This window comes from Corella eumyota, chromosome 4, assembly GCF_963082875.1.
Source record: "Corella eumyota chromosome 4, kaCorEumy4.1, whole genome shotgun sequence".
In the NCBI taxonomy this organism is placed as follows: Eukaryota; Metazoa; Chordata; class Ascidiacea; order Phlebobranchia; family Corellidae; genus Corella; species Corella eumyota.
Window position 1 is genome coordinate 2085134 of NC_137493.1, and position 20015 is coordinate 2105148.

Below are 20015 nucleotides of genomic sequence, written 5' to 3' on the forward strand. Positions count from 1 at the left end.
AAACTTGTGTTTGTTAGCTTAGGGTTTTAAAGATAACTGGTCCATAGTTTAAACTTAAGGAACCCAAGCCTTAACATAGGGTTATAACGAACGAATCAATCAAATTTGCCTTGTTTCGGACATTGAAGATTACAAGCAAGCAAAAGGGATTTATTAGACTTAACAACATACCAGACAGTAATCCAATAGACCGGAACACCCGATTTAAAGGCCGAAAAGTCGTTCTATTGTGACGGAACAATTTTAATCGAAATGAATATTTTAATAAGATCGAAAAGAAAGCGAATGTTGCTCCAACTTTTTCTCACCACAACATTTTTCACTCTAGTCGCATCAGATGGCCTCCGAATGGGAATGTAAGTAAAATTTTTATCGATAAAAGATTAAAGTTAATTTGTGGTTTCCATTAAGAGCAGTAGATAAGTTACATCAAAGCCAGAGATCGATTTAAATTAAGATAAAAGATGTCCAAATTTGACTCCATACATAAATGTCACTTTTCGTAAACCTAAGTGCTCGAACAAGGTGTGCGAAGAAAAAAATCTCAAGTCCTTCGCGCGAGCTCGACAAGTTTCGCTTAGCTGCACGCTCGAGTGTCGTTTTTATTGTGACGTCATAAGAGTTGGTATTGTCCGAGCGCGAAGTTTCAATCGTCACTTTTTAACGCGTGACACGACTCGGATAAAAGCCATTGTCGCCCGACTTCCGCGAACAACTAATTCCCTTGTTAACGAACACGCGCGACCGCCGTGACGTCATAATTTATTCACTGATGACGTCACAGGCGGTTCATTGTTTTTCGCGTAATCATGTTTTTATCCGCAGTGTGTTTTGTATCATGCTGCGGTTAGCGAAAAACGAAAAAAAACAAGTTACTCGAGCTTGAAAACAGGCTCGCAATATTTAATATTTACACAAGTAATCTAACTAAACAATTTAAAGTCCAATCAATCTCCTTAAATCGCAACACATTCTCCTTCTTTTATGTAATTACTGTTTGTTAGCGGATATAGTGTTACTTTTGTAATTTATGTATCTTTGAAGCTTGGATACGTCAGCACAAATTTTGCTGCCTTGTAAATTATAATAATTAACTTTGAAACTTGTAAGAAATATTAAAAAAAGTGTAATTTAGTATTTGTCCATACTTTATTTAACTATGATTTATGTAAAGGTTGCTAATAATTTTAATTACCGATTTAAAATGATCTATTTATCATTTTTTGTGATTTATGTAATAACTTATTCGACAACTGGGTTTTATAAAAATAAATGCATATTAAGTAAATTTTTGGTTTATAATATTACCTAAACCTCCAAAATAAAATTTAGTTTAACCCAGCAATTCTTACAAGTCATATTTTATTATTATATTATCTTCCTATGTTTAAAAAAAACATGCTTAAATTACAAAATCCACGTAATTTATGTTTTAAATTTACTTTTTTAGGCCCAACGTATGTGAAGAAGAAGAAGTGAGGGTCGTAAGATCAGTCCAACCCTGCACCAAAGCATTTACAAGAATGGTGAAAGTATGGAAACAAAGTTGTGGAGGTTCGAAACGTTGGTGTGTCGGATATGAGAGGAGGTCAGTATAAGGGCAATATAAGTAAGATAGTGTAAGTTAAGGGCAACCTTTAAACACCATTGTGTTAAGGTTAATACTAACCACATGATTTTGGGATCATAATGTCAGGGAATTTTTGTCTGTAGATTACAATTATATAAAAACCTGCAGTTTTAATGGTCTATTGTAATACATCATATTTGTGCTTAATAAACAAAACTAGAAAAAAACGTAACTATCTGGGGTAAAAATGGGGGTAAAACATAAGACTATGGGTAAATTTATGTCATGTTGGATAAAAATAAAGCAACATTTTTAGGGTAAAAATGGGGGTTAAACATATTACGCTGGGTAAAAGCATAGCAAGTTGGGGAAAACTGTTAACGAAACATGCATACCATGGGTAAAAATGTGGGTGATATACATGGAGTGAAACTGTGTCATAAATTTGAATACCTGGTTTAAAAACGGTCGTAGAACAAGACTTTTTAGCATTCTTGTTTTTGCACAGAACCGCTTATTACACGACTTATAAAACAAGTTACGACACCGAATCAACAACAAATTATATTTGTTGTGCGGGGTGGACTCAACATAACAACGAACCTGGATGCAACCATCGTAAGTTCCTATTGTTTATATTTGTGACGTCATAATAATATTGATTCGCTTTAGTGTTTGGGTCAAGGTTTAGTCTTAACTTGTAGATTATTAAAAATATTTTTATATAGGTAAATAAATAGGTGGATTTTATTAAAAAACGACTAAATTTATGGCCCATCCACGTTGTGAGTCAATTTCTAGTAAATGTTTTGGACCGATTTAAAATCTGCTGACGGCTTTTTTATTTGTGTTGATATGAACTCGTTAGATTTTATTAAGGGATGTTAATTCTGTTTGTTTATCGTTCCTACGTTGTCGAAACATACCTCGTGGTCATGAACTCAAGTTTTTTTATAGTTCATCGGGTAGTATATATTATATTATATTAGGTGTTTCGGGGTCTGCTACAGATAAAACCATTGTTATTTCTGTATTTGTAAGTCAACATCGTTTCTTTGCGATTTTTTTTTTACGATTCGGTAAACTTAACACTTAGCTACAAAAAAAAATCTTTGACTTTGCAAGTTTTTATCCGTTTGTAGTTTTGTTTAATTCAAGCAAAGAGTTTTTTTTGCGGATAATCTTTTAAATCTCTGTTTAAATTGAAGATTTAAATGTTTGGAAAACGAATTAAGTTAATTTGTTTCTAAACGCTGGGGGATGAAGTTACGCGAAATTTAAACACTTTTCATTAATTAAGATTAGTCAAACCATTATTTATTTGTCCAATTAGTTTGTCATTATCGAATTACCAACAATAATACAAAACAATTATTTATATTCTCATTCAAAGTACATTTGTATGTAAAGTTAGAGTTTTTTCTACTTTAAACCTTGTATACACAAAACATTATTGTTTCGAACAATCATCATTGTGACGTTGACTCACGTTCAAAATATGTCTTTAAACGAGGGTTAAAGTGAACATGAGGTCACGTGACCGGTACGGTTTCCTTATCGCAGCCAGGTAACAAGTTCCTGTTCTTGATTGTTGGTTATTACCCAAGCTAACAAGCGTGTCGTTGGTTACTGAGCCTCTTGTCACCGGGTAATCTACACAGTCCCCTTTTCATTATGACGTCATTATAGTATCGATGTTTACACTTTATTAGGTTGTTAATTGTTTTTTAAAAAATGTGACCTTTCTGGTAGTTTAATCGTTCTGTTTGTTTGTTCATTATAATTTCATTGTCTTGGACATTGAACCTAACAAACGGTATTGTTTAACCAAGTCTAAAACAATGAACTCCATTCATTAATTTCTTGGTCACGTTTCATTAATCTCCCTGTGAGGTAACAATGGATACTGTGACGTCACATAGAGCCTGATTAACCTATGATTTGAGAGGATATGGTCCAAAGTAGAATAATTGGTAAACAACAAACAAAACTTCATAACAAAAATATTTTTGCGTCCAAATATTTTGGAACAAGAATTAAAGTAAAATTAAAGTTCACAGTAAAGTTTGAAATCGTAAAAAGTCGAATTCTCCTTAAAATAATTGCTCGTAAAATATTTTACAACATTTTTAAGCACCTTATGTGCACAATATACAAGATTTCCTAAGAATTGTGAACCGTTCTTGGTAAACAACTTTACCTTGAATTAAATCATAATAAACGTGTTTGTTGGAAGTGGATTAAACAATTGTGACGTATTCACCATTCTCTTGTGACGTAGTTTTTGATGTGAGAAATTAATATTTACGTCAAGTTTGGGTTTTAACCAAAAAAATATTTTTAGTGACTAATTTGTTTTTAACAAATCTGTTGTTTTACAAAACCACGTGACCCGGTTCAAATGCAAGTTACTATGGCAACAGAATTAGACAGCTTAGCGTTGATTGATTCTGCCAGAGTGAAGGCGCGCCCGAAACTCGATCCGGACCCGGTTCATGGCGCCCTACGATCTCAGGGTCCCGGTGAACTTTTGTTTAAAGGTGACCCTAGTGCGGTCAGATCAACGGATTGACGTTTCTAATTTACAGTTATGGAAACAAATAGTGGGGTGTAGTAAGGGTGGGCAAACTCGTTAATGTTTTATTATACCTTTGGGTAGTTTTGAACCTCTTTTATTTTTGACCAAGAATTAAAATTTCTTTGCAGATCTTGTTTTTAACTTTGTACCTATAAAAAAATTACTTTATTTTCTTCCTATGCTTACAGTCCCCAGTGTAATGCAATGCGCGTGAGTTTGTGGTAGTTGTAATCTTTACATTTCTTTGATGGTTTAAATTGCAAATCAACTAACTTTTCCCATGGGATGATATGTTGTTAAAATAGTTTGCAGAGTTGTAAAAAACATTTTAAATCTGTGATTGATTTATTAGGATATTTGTAAAAATAAAGCGACCTTGGTTTGTAATTTAAAGATCATCACGTTTTGGGGTTCATTTTACCCCAATTTGCATGCAAATACACTTACCTGGATCCTATAATTTTAACTCATTTCAACACCAATTTTTTTTGTCGAAATCGTGTGTGGTTTTATTGTGCTTCATCCAGACGTCATGTCACGTGACCCCACGACCTTTAAAGTGTCACGTGACCTCTACAGTGTTCGATGTCGCAAAAAGTTTGGTTAAATTATTGGCGAGACGGATCAAATTGTCACAAAATTGAGAAATCTGTAATTTCTTACAATTTGTTTTGACCTAGATTTTATCTTTTCAATTTGTAACAACTTATACACAATTGGGTTCTTTTTTTTATTCAGTATTTTCATAAAGAATTCGTATTTTATTCTTAGTTAAAATGAATTTTAATAATTTAATTTTTTTCCAATTTTTTTCTTAAATTTTTTCTCCATTTTACTCGAATTTCAGGCAACCCTGCCACGATTTGCAGTGTTCGGTTTCCTATGACGTCACAAGGAAATCTCGCCCGTTCCAGAAAAGATAATAAAAAGTGATTTGTTATTGTTTTGAGGCGTCGCGCTACCTTGAATATGTTAAACGAAAAATTGTTGAGAATTTTGGGAAAATATTCGATCGGGTTTGACCCGTGAAATAAAAAGGTCAAATCATTCTCTGTTTATTTTGTTGCCAAGTTTTTATTTTATCCATCAACACTCTTCTGTAATTGCTTTACTCAGCAAAAGATTTCACTTATGCAACATTTTTGTTTTCAAAACAACATTTATTACCCTCAAAATGACCATTTTTAGTGATGTAAAAAATGACGTCAAAATTAACCTTTATGACGAATATACTACGTACAAACGCAAAGCGATGACGAAATAATGATTTGTTTAATCCCGTGCGGTCAGACCCTAATCGACCGGGCTCAAAGTAAACAAATCCCGCCAACGCTGACAATATTTCCCGATAAGTCAACACCAAGTTCCTAAAACGTCAAGTTTTATAAAATATTGAAGATAAATCACGTAAAGCAAACCTAATTGTTCCGATGAATTTTAAAATATTTTGTTTTATATCTCTCTGAAAATCTTGTGGATACAAAAAGTTTATTTTTCGACAAGCAATTACGGAGATTTCTTTCACATTTATCTATTTAAATTGACAGTGAGTAAATATTGGAATAATGAAGTAATTGTATATACATGGTATCTTGTTTTTATCTATCAATAAAGACCAAATCTTTGTCATTTAGTTTTATAGATTTATCAGAAATTTAACATTTAGCAACACAAGGTTCAATGTTGTGTTATATGAATCACAAAGTAAAATGTCATCCTAATATCTCACATTTTCCCCCCAAAGTACCAAGCTTTAAATGTTAACAATCCCTTAAAAATCTTAAGGATTTACACAGATGGTCCTATTCTTAACGACAAGTACTTTCGTGACGTCACCTGTCAATCAAATAACGAGTGGGTTCGATTGTCTACTTTCTGGCTACTTTATCGCCAACTTAATTCAATCAAATTTGAGCAAATTTCGGGCGACCTGGAAGCCTGATTTGACCTTAAATTTTGTTTCAATCTCAAAGGGCTCCAACTATTTAAATCCTTATAAACCTATTTAATTCTAATAGAACAATACATTTTGTATAAGGACAATACGCAGAAAACTAAGTACCAAGCTTAGAAATAAGTTGACATCGCGTTTAGTTAGTTAAAAGTTTATGTTTTAAGATTTTCTGTTCTCACGCTTATCCATGTTTAAAATCTGGTTAAAGATTAAGCGATCTCACCACTTTAAAGTAATCTCTAAACTACAAGAGCGACAACACCCTCCCTTAATTAGAAATTAACATAAAAGCTCGGTTCGTAAAGAGAAAGAACAAACGGATTTCTTGCAAGTTTTTTGAGGTTTTCAATTCAGGAAGTTATTACAGTTTGCCAACTTTTATGTCGTATATGAGCAGCGAAGGTGTCATAGTTTCTTTATTTTCACCTTTCTGTATCTCAGATCAACATAACAGTTAACCTGGAGGTTAATCTAAAGAAATATAAGCCGAGGATTGCTATTGAATTTAGTTAAGATATCAGCTCGATATATTAAATTTGAGACCGTGTTATTTCAAATTGTTTGTACAAGAAATTAACCCCATGGACCTAGTGTTATGATTTCCCCTTTATTCTAAATGACGGATAGACTAACTAATCATCATACCAAAGTTGTGGCTTGATTAAATTTACTTTTTTGTTGCTTTTGAATGACTATGTAGGCCATTTAATGAAAACAATCCTTTGTGAGAATTCTATTTCGTGATTAGAGTTCGGAAAAATCGAGTCAGAGTCAGCAGAAATATTGTTATATAAATAGGGATTGCAGGAGATATATATCATTATAGAGGTATAGTCTGCAATAAGAAAGGTTTCGAGTTAAAGTTTTGTAAACATTCGAGTTTCAACTTTGATTTCTTGTTTATTTAGAATAGAAATAGGTAATTCGGGTTCAAAAATAGTTTTGGCATTATGACGAAACTACTTTTCATTGTCGTGGTGGCGACGTTCTTCTGTGACGTCATAGCACAACAACACATGCCGTCGTATCGAAACCTGCATCCCATGGACTTCACCGTGGAGGAATGTGGTCCCGATATCTCGAAGTACCACGATGAACCGAGTCAAAACGATCCCAATGTGTATAAGCCTTGGATGGGTCATAATAACCGTTACAACGTTCACGCGATTGAGAAAACTTGGTTTAAACGAAAATGGGCCACAGGTCACGTGATATGTTTCGACTTTTATTGAGTTTCAGTGGATTAGGCAACCAGAGTAAAAATTTTTATAAAATTTTGACAAAAAAATATTTTGGATTTAAATTTTTTAAATTAATTGTCAAAATTAGTTTGGGTATCAACACTGGTTGCGAAGATCTCTGAAATTCAAGTCATTTTTTTCTCTTTCGCTTATTGTAAATTCAGAATAATAAACTCACGACTAATAAGTTGTGGGTTCAACTGATAATAACAATATGCGAAAGCGCTGTTAAAGAAATTGAAAGCTTTTGCTAAAAACGCAAAATTTCACTCTTTCAATTTCTTTACAAAACAGCGATTTTTTACTATTTTGTACCGATCATAACCACTTTAATTTCCTCCAATTTAGCACAATGCTCATACGGAGTTTGCTTCAACGGAGGTCGGTGCCAGGATTCGGCGGTAAATATGTGCCAGTGTGCCGGCGGGTTTACCGGTGCCAGATGTGAAAAGGGTAAGATGTCTTAAAGAGGGGCTCGGGTGGTTAAAAGATTGTGTGTTTGTGGATTATGGGTTATGTATACATAGTAACTTGGTGTATATGTATATGGGATGTGGTATAATTGTATAAGTTTATATAGGGATTAAGTATGTATGTATATAATATTATTTGAATAACCTTTGTTAACATGTGGTTTAATTTTAAATGTAGCACACAACCTTTTTTTTAATGTAAATTAATTAAACCTTACTTTTTGGTGTAGTTTTAATTATAATTTAGGTTTCCATAGTGATATTATACGTTAAACTTTCGCCTAAATTAAAATTTAATTTCGCTAAAAATAAATGACAAGGCAAATATAATCTCGCTAACAAGATCCTTGTTTGACTTTCCCTTGTGACGTCATAATGGTTTTACGCAACGTCACGACGTCTTGTTAGACACGGCTAGTTACGTAACAATGTTTGATTATTACTGGACATCTTTTATATTATGACACGCCTGTTTGCGGAACGTGACAACGCACTTTGTACACCAGGAACTTAAAATAGAATTTAAAGAAAAAAATTAACGTTTTTTTTTAATTTTATCGAAAAATAAAACGGTAAGAAATTCGAAATAAAACGGTAAATATTATAAATTTAAAACGGTAAAAATGTAGCTAAAAACCGGTTAAATATTTAAACTAAAAAGGTAAAAATTAGGTAAATAAAACGGTAAAACAGTAAATAAAAAACGGTAAAAAATTAGGAGGTAAAAAAACAATTATATATATATTTTTTTTTCCGGAACAACTTTAAATTTAGGGAATTATATTTAAAATCGTTTATTTAAAATTAGTTTCTACAGACAACCTAATACACCTTCTAATTATTACTTTAGATAACAAGTTGTACATTTCCTTTCACGTAATAATTAAACATTATTTAATATAACCAATTGTTAAACAAATTTTATAGATTTTAAAAAAATTAAAAAAAAATTAATGTTAAAGTGTTTAAAAAAATATTATTTCAATATATGTTGCAATATTACAATTTTACAAATATCCATTAAATTTGTAGGTAATTTAACCTTTCTCTTATACCCAAAATACCGGTTTTAAACCTCTATTTACCCTGAAATTTAAGGCCAGAAACTCGAAAACAAATCAGATTTCGCGAACTTATTATGGTAACCTCGTATTACCTTTACTTGAATGTACATAACTCACACACCTTTACAAGTATATAACAAGAATGTATTTACTTACCAAACACCTAACCCAGTTAACCTTTTAATTTATAAAGAAAACTGCATTTTTTGTTTATTAACAAAGGATTGCCTGCATTAAACGGTATTTAGTTTGGCATTTTAAAAATGTTAAACTTAAACTTGTGTTACCATATAAGAAGGGACCACTTATAACCTTTTAAATTTTTGTGTAATTCACAGAAAACGATCTTGTTTTTAAGGTATAAAAGTATGGAAAAAATGTTGATAAAATCTAGTTAGAACCCAGATAAAATCAAACTTTTTAAAACTATTTTTAGAAGGTAATATTTACAAACGAGCTGACATTTACATTCATTCTGATTACGCTTCTGAACAAATACAGACTTTAGATTTTGGCTCCAAATTTTATCAATTTTACAAACTAGAACATAAAAACAAATTTCAAATTGTGACGTAATGTCTGTTATACTTACATCATATATTTGCAGCAGCAAAGTGCAGAATTAAATTCTTATCTAACCTGACATTACATTGAAGTTAAAACAATCATAAAAACGTGAGGTATTTTATTGAAACACCTGTGTACAGTTTGTGTATTTAGTTATTAAAATACCACAACTTGGCTGATATCTTAAGTTACGACGACATAAGATTATTCGCACGGCTGCGTTTAGCGTCATCTACCGGTTAAAATTGGTCACGGGTCAACGGGTTAACCGTTAAAAATGCAAACGACAAAAACCAACAATTTGTGTTTAGTAAAAATATTTTCGTAATTCGCGAAAAAATTATAACATCGTATCTTAAAAATCTAAGTTTACTTTTTTAATCCCTCACTAACTCGGTAATGATCTCCGTGAAATGGATAAAAACAACATCTTATATCAACTGACAGAATATTTTAATCACAAAAGTATGTAACCTAAGCCCTTCGTGTTAATTTAAACCCCCATGTAATTGAAATTTTTTGCTGATGTTTGAGATACAATTAAGTTTACTAGACTGTTTGTGTATATATAAATTGTAGTCATTTTTTTGTCAGTTAATGTGTAAGTGGAATTGGGTACTATGTGAGTTTACATGTATTTATAAGCCTTTCTTTTTCTTAAACTTTGTGTTCTATTTTTGCTTTACAAATTAGGTGGATTTATAAAATTAACATATGTATATGTATGGGTGTATAAATCATCATGTAAATATATAAATACTTTTTCTTAACTTTAAAGATTAAAATTAAGATCTTCGAAATTTTTGCTAAATCTTCATGTGATATCAAAATTCTAGTTATAAGTATAGGATTACAATATAAGTATGTCCGAGCGCTAGTGTGGTTTATATGAAAGTGTGAATGATTAGATCGACTTAGTATATGGGAGTGGCTGAAACAGGAGTTTTACTACAAAGTGACGACACATTTTAAATGCTTTATCTCAAACTTGTCAGCTCTTCTGCTTTGAAAATCAAATTTCAACCAATTTTAACAAATTTATAGTTGTTTAATCTATGCTGTAGTTAAAAAATGTGTTAATAATGTCAATTAAATGGCTATGCTTTTTGCAAAATTAAAAGTTTTGCAGTAGGAGTTCATGATATTTTTGATTTTTTTTAACTAAATAATTTTGTTAGATTAAATTAAAAGAAGTTTATAAAACTTTTTTCCAAAGGATAAAAAATTAAATATATAAACTACTAATATTAATATATGCAATTTAAATACCTATTTTTCAACTAAATATTGTTATTTCATCGAAATTATTTCTTGTTTATCTTTTTCTGTATTTTAAAACTTAAATATTCCACCTCAGATATCAACGAATGTGCTACGAGGAATGGAGGATGTCAGCAAATGTGTTGTAACACCTTCGGAGGTTATTCCTGCAAATGTAGAGATGGGTTCCATCTTGCTTCAAATGGAAGGGACTGTGTCGGTAAATACAAGTATTTCTTTTTAGTAAAACTAAACAATAATTCGCAAAAAAGAGTTTTTAAAAAAATTAATTTTAAAGTCTTTTAATGATAACATAACCTTTTGTGAGTCATCTTATTACGCAATAAGTACTTTATGACGTAATGCGGTTGTTGTGACGTCATATTGTTATATCTTTCTTGTGTTAAAAGCGTTTTAAAATAGAGTAAAGTTTATTTAAATGGGTTTTGTTACACGAAAGTCGTCGGTGTTGTTGTTGTGAGTTAAAAGTTGTCGTTTTTAAGTCTTTATTTGGTTTTGTTTGTGATTTCTTTAAAACTTAAAATAGAAAAATTCTTGGCAAATTCCGAGCACTGGAAATGATCATATCTTAAATGATTATGTTTTTATCTCGATGTAATATTTTACTTCACATTTTAGGCCAATTTTTGTTGGCAAACCTCGTTAAAAATCAAAGGTTTCAGGAAGGAAAATATGAATTTTAATATCGATTTTGCAATAAAAAATGTGATAATTTTGCATTTTATGAGCATCCTATATACGGTTTAATAACTATGTGTAATTTGATATTGTCTAGACCTAACCTATATCACTTTGTCAACCATTTGACTTAAATCCAACGTACCTAAAACACAATAACATTTGAGTGATAATATTTGTTTGTGGATTATAGTTAAAGATAGATGAATCTAAAGATTAAATTAAATCTGTTGCACAAATAAAAACTGCAACACCAGTTTAACGTTAAACGATTTTTTTGTTTTTTATTTGGGGATAAATAGTTTAAAATTTGTGATTTTTTTTGTGTTACTTGATAACGTTAAAGATTAGGTGGAAAACAAAGGAATTAAGAACTTAGGAAGTTTCTCACGAGTATTTAACTAATAAGTCACACTTTGTTAAAAACTTCTATTTTAAGAAGCGTTTATTTTCTTTTTTTTTTTTTTTTCGGTATTTTTTCTACAAATATAATAAATTTAATTTGGGAAATTGTTAATTGTTGTCAAAAAATGACAAATTTTCAATTTATTTCAATTTAACAAAGGGGAAGTGTCAAAACGATTTTATTCTCATAAGGCTCAGGTTAAACTACCAGGTTCAACATTTAATACTTTAACTTTATTTAAATCCCTCTCACAGGAATACCACTTCACTTAGGGAGATTTAATGACGTATTTTTATACACCAGTGGCTATTATGATGTAATTATTGCCCTGTATCATGTTATAATTGGGTTTCATTTAAAATCATTTTGATTGAAGATTTTAGAAAACGGGAAACCAAATTTTGTCAACTTTTTGTAAAATTTAATTAAATTTTTATTAATTTTTCGGATCTAATTTATAGAAAATCAATCATCGGTTTTTAATATTTAGAAAAATCGGCAAACAATTTTTAGTGTAGCATTTTACATAAAAAATACGTTTTTAATAAATTTTAATAGGTTTGAATAAATTAATTGCTAATTGGTTAATAATTCGTCCATTTAAAATACTTTAACTTTATTTAAGATAAACTATATTACACCTAAATGTAATTGCTTACAAACATATACTTAACTTAAATAATTTTCAAGGATATTTTGTGTTTTAGCCCTAGGGGTTAAAATATGTAATATGCAAAATTTTTAGTACTATGGCTTGGTGATATATTAAAATACAAAATTTATGCTTTACTATGGTTATAACTCTAAACTTCAAATACTGTTAATTTAAAGTTAAAAATTTTAAATTCCATTTCAAAAACAGCCTTATCTATTAATATTGCTCTTTAGCGACCTAATATGGTAAAATAACAACTACTATTACTTATATTAGATGGGCATTAATATTACCTATACATTGCTATACTATAAGGTTATATTTTTGCAAATTTGAGCCAGAATTTGTTGCAGAAAGTCGTTATAAAACGGTTGGGTACAAAAAATTTCAACTTTTATGCAAATATTTATTTGTTGATTTAAAACTGAAATAATTTCATGTCGTTAAACAACAATTCAATTTTGCTGCCCTAGCTTTGTAGGGAGCGTACCCTAAGTTTATTAAATCCCAGTTTTTATTGTTATTAAATAAATAGTAAAGGGGTGTGCGGTTCTTACCTCAGCAAATAACAACAAACAAACGCTTTGTCTATATAGGCGTGGTTGCTCTATATAAAAACAAAAAGTTATTTTATTTGTTTTTTAAGTTGGTTGCCATTATTCCACGTTTTGTGTTGTTGATTTTTGGTTAAACCACAGTTTTATTCCGTGATAAAATGTTGGGGTTTTAAGGGTTTGAGTTATATTATGTCAATCAACGCTTATTTATATTTTTGGGGGACATTTTTTTTAGCAATATAACGTTTCCAAAGCCAGAAATTGATTTATTTTAACCACAAGAAATGTTTTAAAAAATGGATTAAAAAAAGTTTAATAATTGAATATATAACTATTTTATATTTACTTTAGTTTTTAAGAAACCATTTTTAATTAATTTTCACACGCATTTAGCTTAATGATATTCGTTCTGTGGGAAAATAAAACCAAACACTAAATGTGGTCAACCACTATGGTTGAACTAATTACTACGTTGACAAAACTTAACCTTGCGTCTTCAGTTTAGCATGAAATTGAGTTAAAGTTTGTAAATTAGACAAAGTTTAACGTTATTTTGACTTGGTCAGCTTGTTAAAATACTTTTACTCATTCGTAGTTGCATTTCATTTCACCAAAAAAATTCTTGTCTTTAATTTCAGTAAAATGTTGTAGAAGTTTCGGTTTTCTAGCAAATTTCCTTTTGCAGTTAAATAATTTTCGGTCATATGTCTGAGAACTTATTGCATTTAAAATGTTTTTACTGAAATTACTAATTTTTTTCTTTAACTTTATACATGTTAGTAATAGAAAAAAATACAATAGAAATAAAAATAGTTGTTTAACATTTTAAAATGAATAATGCCAAACAAATATCTAATTAAATAGAGACAGCATATTAACCTATTGGACTACATTGACATTTCAGTGCACATGCACCACACAACCCAGCATACAAGTGTTAACACTTTAGCTTAAAACATTCCACCAAGATTATTCTCACATTTTTGTGTTAAAACTTTCGTGTGACAAAGTACCTGGATATTGATTTGTAAACAACTTAAATTTGATTTAAAATTGCAAGGAAACCAAATTAAATCATAATTTCACTTGATCAAAGCTTCTAAAAAAAAATTATTTTGAAATAAGGGCAATTAAAAATTGACTAAAACGATTAAAATTTGTATTTTATTGATCATATTGAAAGAAAGTATGAAAAAGTTAAAAATACTGCTAATGAATTGCACAATTCTGCGCGTGGTTTAAATTAATTAACTTAAATAGCATTATTAAGTAATTAATTAGTAATTTTTTTACCACGAAAACGGAAAATAAATACTTCAAAATTACCCTATATTTTTTAAAAACGCCGGGCAATATTTGATAGCTATTCGTTGCAGATTTTAGATGACGTAATTAGATTATGATTTGAATTCTTCAAATAAAAATTTAGGCTTTTGCAAATTTTTTCCTCAAGTTCTTGTTTTAATATTTACTAAAACTTAAATATTAAACGTAATAAATATATTTTTTTATTAGATAACAATGAATGTGATGACCACAATGGAGGTTGTTCACAGAATTGCACGAACATCGAAGGAGATTCATATTGTAGTTGTTATGAGGGATACAGGCTTCATATCGACAAAAGATCTTGCATCCGTAAGTGTTTTACCTAAATATTCTTAACTATTAAAAATATATCATAGATACAGCATCATTTACTGTTGCTAAATTTAAAATAATTTTTAACTAATTTTAATTTCACTTTTTAATAAATTATTTTAACTTTATTTTTTTTCGATTACAGCTACGAATATGTGTTTGGAACAGAACGGGGGTTGTGAACAAACGTGTGAACCACAAGGCACTAGTGGGCGTTATAGATGTCTGTGCGGGAAAGGTTACGTCCTTAATTACAACGGGAGGACTTGTGACAGTAAGATTGTTTATAAAATTAGTAAAAAAGTAAATTTATATTTTATATATGTTAGTGAAAGGTAAATTTAAGGCTTCAAGTTAAAATTAAACAAACTGTCTTTTATACTAGCTTAAATTTACGATTAATTTAATTTATATATTCTTTTTTTCTTAAAATTTTTACTGGTTAAACTGTTTTTAACGACTTAATTTTAATTTTTTATTTCTAGTTGCTGATCCATGTGAGGATAACAACGGAGGTTGCACTCATACTTGTGTTCCAGTTGGCTTTATGGCTCAATGTTCATGTTTTGAAGGATATCAGTTGGGGGCGGATAACAAAACATGCTCTGGTAGAATTCAAATTTAACAAACTCTTTTAATTATAATCAAATTTTACAAAAAAATACATTTTCAGTGTGTATTCTATGTACAAACTGTATTTGTAATAATATTTACCCCAAAAAATTGATTTTTAATAAAAATATCTTAAATTTAAGTTAATAAAAACCGATTTTTCACTAGATATAAACGAATGTCTTGCTGATAACAATGCTGGTTGTTCACATAATTGTGTCAACACAAGAGGTTCATTCACTTGTGTTTGTGACGCAAACTATGAACTTGGAACCGACGGCAAAACGTGTTATAGTGAGTTTTTATTTAAATTCATGCAAAATTGGGTCTAATTTTAAAAATTAGGGTCTAAAATCACAGGTTTTGAAAATCATTCTCAGATTTATGTTTTATTTGAATTTAAAAAGGTCAATTTTTCATTTTTGGTTCAAAAATATGTTAAAAAACGTTTTTTATTATTTCTGTCAGTTTTTATCACACTACCTAATAATTACTACGTAAAACATTAGCGCTATCTCGCGTTTTGTGACGTCATTTAACAGTCTATGACGTCACAGTCAATACCGCTTTGATCTTGTCATAAATCAGAGGTTTTGTGTTAATAAACTTCGAAAGTTGTTTGAACACGATATTATCAATCGTAAAAACGTGCGATTTTGACCTTATGGTTAACCGAACGAGGTCGTATATTTAAACAGTTGAAATATTGATAAATCACTTGTAAAGTAAAATGGGTTCAAAATTAAAGAAATTAATTAAAAGTTACCACTTTTGACTTAAAATTTGCAATTATTGAAAATTTTAAAAGAACTTGATAAAATATGATTGATTGCTCGAATTGTTCTCCAATAATGCCTGATTATGACGCCACAGAATGACTTCCGATGCGAATATGAAATTGTTGTAAACAAAAGCGAGAATAAAGATTAAGATAAACAATAGGAAACCAAAGTCGCTTTTAGAGCAATTTTTGGCGCAATTTTGGGACGAAATTGTTGGCGAATAATGCAATTTTTTATTGCCGCAAAATCCTTAAAATTTGACAAAATTTAGAATCAATTTTTGCTCAACACGTTTCTGTATTTGGGGTAAGGGGTCGTAAAATCACCCAATAAAAATTAAAGAGAGTATTATAGGTAGCTAAAAATACGTTTTTAGTATAACGTAATTCTATAATTACAAAATAACACACACAACGTACGTCATAACTGTATTTATTCTGGTTTTGTAATGATTTCTCAACAAATTTGTGGCGTCATAAAAACCTACCAGTGACGTCATAATCTAAAATTAAAATGTCGCTTTTCAACGTCCCTACTAATGAAATTGTATAATAGTTTAACATTTATAAAACGTCAAAATCATGCTAATAGTGACGTCATAATAACAGGGGTCGAGATGGAGGTGATAAGATCTTGTTCAGCGATGAATGGAGGTTGTATGCACACTTGTGAGATGAACAGAGATGTAGTTATCTGTAGTTGTAGAGATGGGTATCGACTGGATTCGGATGGAAAAAGTTGTACAGGTAAGTTGGTAGTATAATAAGACCTACTAATTAAAAGGGTTATAACTGGATTGGATTTAAGATTTTTTTTGTATATATCTTTATCCTCGATGTGGAAAAGTCGAATGCGCTACTTAAACATAGAGTAACATCAGTTACTCCGACCCAATCTCGAGATGCCTGTGGCAGTTTGGGATATAATAGATTATATTTGCCCGATAATTATGCTGCTGATTAAGTGCTGGCTCAGCAGGAGTTTATACGTTTATAGCACCTTACTCAAGGGCGCTACAGCATGAGACCAGAGGGAATTGAACCCATGACCTTATGTGTGGTGTAGCAAGTGTTCTTACCACTATACCACGCTGCCGGCTTTCAGATATTGTATTTATTGAAAAAAAGGTGTCAGAATGTTTTTTTTGAGCTAGTCATAAATGCTGGTCTCAAGGGCGAATAGTGTGGCAATGGGGCCGAAACCTTTTGGCTCGTAGTACGCTGATACCACGTTAAACAACTTTTTTATTACCCTTTTTTTAAGTTTTACAAGTACAAAGCTGGTCTTATACCCGCTTCTAAGCCCTGCGTTACAGATAGCTCAAACACGTCACTAGCACACCCTTTCTTAGTAAAACTAAAAACCCATATTTAAACAAGCTTATGTTTTTCTATTTTTTAACCTTGCCCCTATTTGTACCAGATATTGACGAGTGCACAGATGGGACGCGATGTTGCGACCAGGGTTGTTCAAACCTACCTGGAAGTTATCAGTGTAATTGCCGATCTGGATTCATCATTTTACCTGATCGATGTCGTTGTCAAGGTAATTTAAAAAAATGTGTTTTTACCACAAATTTTACTATTTTATTTATTTAAAATTTGGTTATTTCATATATTATGATGTAGCCTAATTTTAACTATTTTTGTTTATTTGTTACTACTATCTTATTAACATAGCTTAAATGCACGTCTGTAAAATTCATTTAAAAATACTTTAAAATAATAACATGCACATTAAGTTATTAAGTTATTAGACTCTGTCTTACTAGAATATAAATAAAATTGAAATTGTAACCACAAATATGTGAAAAGAAAACGACAAATTTTAAAATAACTTCTACTGAAGCATGTAAATTTTTTTTCATAATAAGCTATATAGGATTAGTTGCATTTTTGTGGATTTTTAGTTAATATATTTTGCATTTTTTTTAAAGTTAAAATACTATTTTTATTTTCTCTAAACCCTACTTAAATTGCAATATCAAATTGCAGCATAGATTTAACCTTAATCTTATAGGTTAAGGGTTAAAATAATTCATTTTAAAAATAAATTTAAACCGTAGAAATTCAACATTTACAATGAGTTTACCAATAAAAATCGACTCTTTTTACTCTTGATATAATTAGCTTTAAATTTTACAATATAAGTGTATATATATTTGTTACTTCAATATGTCAAAATTTTAAAAATCTAAACTCTAATTTTTTCCACTCAGATGTAAACGAATGTTTAAACAACAATGGAGGTTGTGATCATATGTGTGTTAACAGTGTTGGATCGTTTGAGTGTGCGTGTGATGGTGGACATTTACTTGGGGAGGATAGGAAAAGGTGTATACGTAAGTATCAGTTCAGTTTTTTTTTACAATCTTCAACAAAACATAAAGTTTTATTAATTATGGTATTTTTAATTATTGGTGGTGCAGCGTTAAAAATACTTGTCTTTACTATATGAGGTCCTTAGTTCGATACCCACTGATTCCATGTTGTAGACTCCTTAAGTAAGGCTTTCTTGATGTTATAAACTTCTGCTGAGCATTTGGCAAATTAATTTTAGGGCATATGTCATTAATGGTATCTTAAACTGAAGTCAACTTGAGGCTGCAGGTCGGGGTAACAAATGTTACCCTATGTTAAGGCCCACATTAAGAATAAATAAATACAACAAATATATTTTAAGCATGCAGCCGTTGTTAACAATATAATTTTCCGATCTAACATGTATTAATTTACAGCGATGCTCCCAGACGCCCCCTTACGAGAAATAGTTTTCAGACCCAATATACAAAAGATAGACGAAGCAGATAGCAGTGATTTGTTAGCTTTCTCTCTTCTTACAAGGTAAGTTCTTTTAAAAAATTACTAAAGTGATTTTCTATAAAAATATAAAGTAATTATTTCGATTATCACACAAGCTAAAATTAAGAAAACCTAGCGTTAACTGACCTTACTATAGAAATAATATTAAGACCTACCATAAATCTATATATAAAAGAGCTTAGTGGACGATATATTAAAATATTTATACATGTCCAATACAATGGGTTTAAAATTAAAAAAACTGCCGTTCGTGGTTTGCGGGGTAAAAGATCTCAAGCAAATGTAAGTTAAAAGTAGCGACCAATTTAGGACAACTAAAATAAAGCCTGTGGGGCAGAAAATCTACTAATATTGCTAATTCCTACATTACAATAACAGACATCTTATAGCGCAATACTAAACATGTATTAATTAACTTAAAATTTTATTTATATTTAAGATGTCAGGCTGGTCAGTTTGGTTCAGATTGTGAATATTCATGTTCAGATTGTAGACATGGAAGATGTAACGACGAAGGAAGCGGATGTGTTTGTGATGCTGGATACGCTGGACTCACTTGCAACCAAAGTAAGTGTGACGTGATATTGGTATGCAGTTTTACGTCATAATAGTTTTATTCTAGGTGCGGTATTATTTACTTAACAATATAACATGTTATTTCTCCAGATTTTATTTATTTAAATAATATTTATTTTATAATTAATAGTAACCTTAACATTCATGTTACGTATATATTTAAATGTCGTTCATCCTTAAGGTCAAATACTTGGTGTTATGACGTCATATAACACTGTTTTAATATTAGAAATGTTGTAATATTTACAAACGTAAAAGTTTGTATGTTTATTGAAGGGGTGTATGTATTGACATTATGTAGTATTAAAATGTTTACTATGGTATATAAGATAAATGCTAAACTAATAACACAGTGTTGTAACCTGTGGGTTAATGTTTAAAAATGTAAAAATTATTTTTGACGTCGTTTAGTCAATACAGCAATGCTTTTATTCCAAAAATATAGCAAAAAATGATTTAAAATAAAATTTTAAGTTAATTTTTCGAAACATTTACTTAAATTTTTTATTTTTTAATTTTTATTTTAAGTATTTATTTTGCATGTTAGACTCTTTACCA

General features: G+C 30.2%; 1 protein-coding gene across 2 annotated transcripts in view; it reads left to right on the forward strand.

Annotated features, from left to right (window-relative positions):
- LOC145751630 (uncharacterized) overlaps positions 1–20015 on the forward strand; it is a 28506-nt gene continuing 8491 nt past the window's right edge. The window contains exons 1-14 of one of the 2 annotated variants that reach the window (XM_082567816.1): positions 1–356; positions 1451–1588; positions 2079–2188; positions 7692–7796; positions 10805–10927; positions 14540–14662; positions 14811–14939; positions 15151–15273; positions 15446–15571; positions 16668–16805; positions 17482–17604; positions 18278–18400; positions 18797–18902; positions 19321–19448. In XM_082567816.1, coding sequence (XP_082423942.1) covers positions 253–356; positions 1451–1588; positions 2079–2188; positions 7692–7796; positions 10805–10927; positions 14540–14662; positions 14811–14939; positions 15151–15273; positions 15446–15571; positions 16668–16805; positions 17482–17604; positions 18278–18400; positions 18797–18902; positions 19321–19448 — 1699 coding nt within the window. In that variant the 5' untranslated portion in view covers positions 1–252. Of the gene's footprint in view, positions 357–1450; positions 1589–2078; positions 2189–6995; positions 7306–7691; positions 7797–10804; positions 10928–14539; positions 14663–14810; positions 14940–15150; positions 15274–15445; positions 15572–16667; positions 16806–17481; positions 17605–18277; positions 18401–18796; positions 18903–19320; positions 19449–20015 lie in introns of those variants that run through there. The other variant, XM_082567817.1, reaches the window with a different exon arrangement.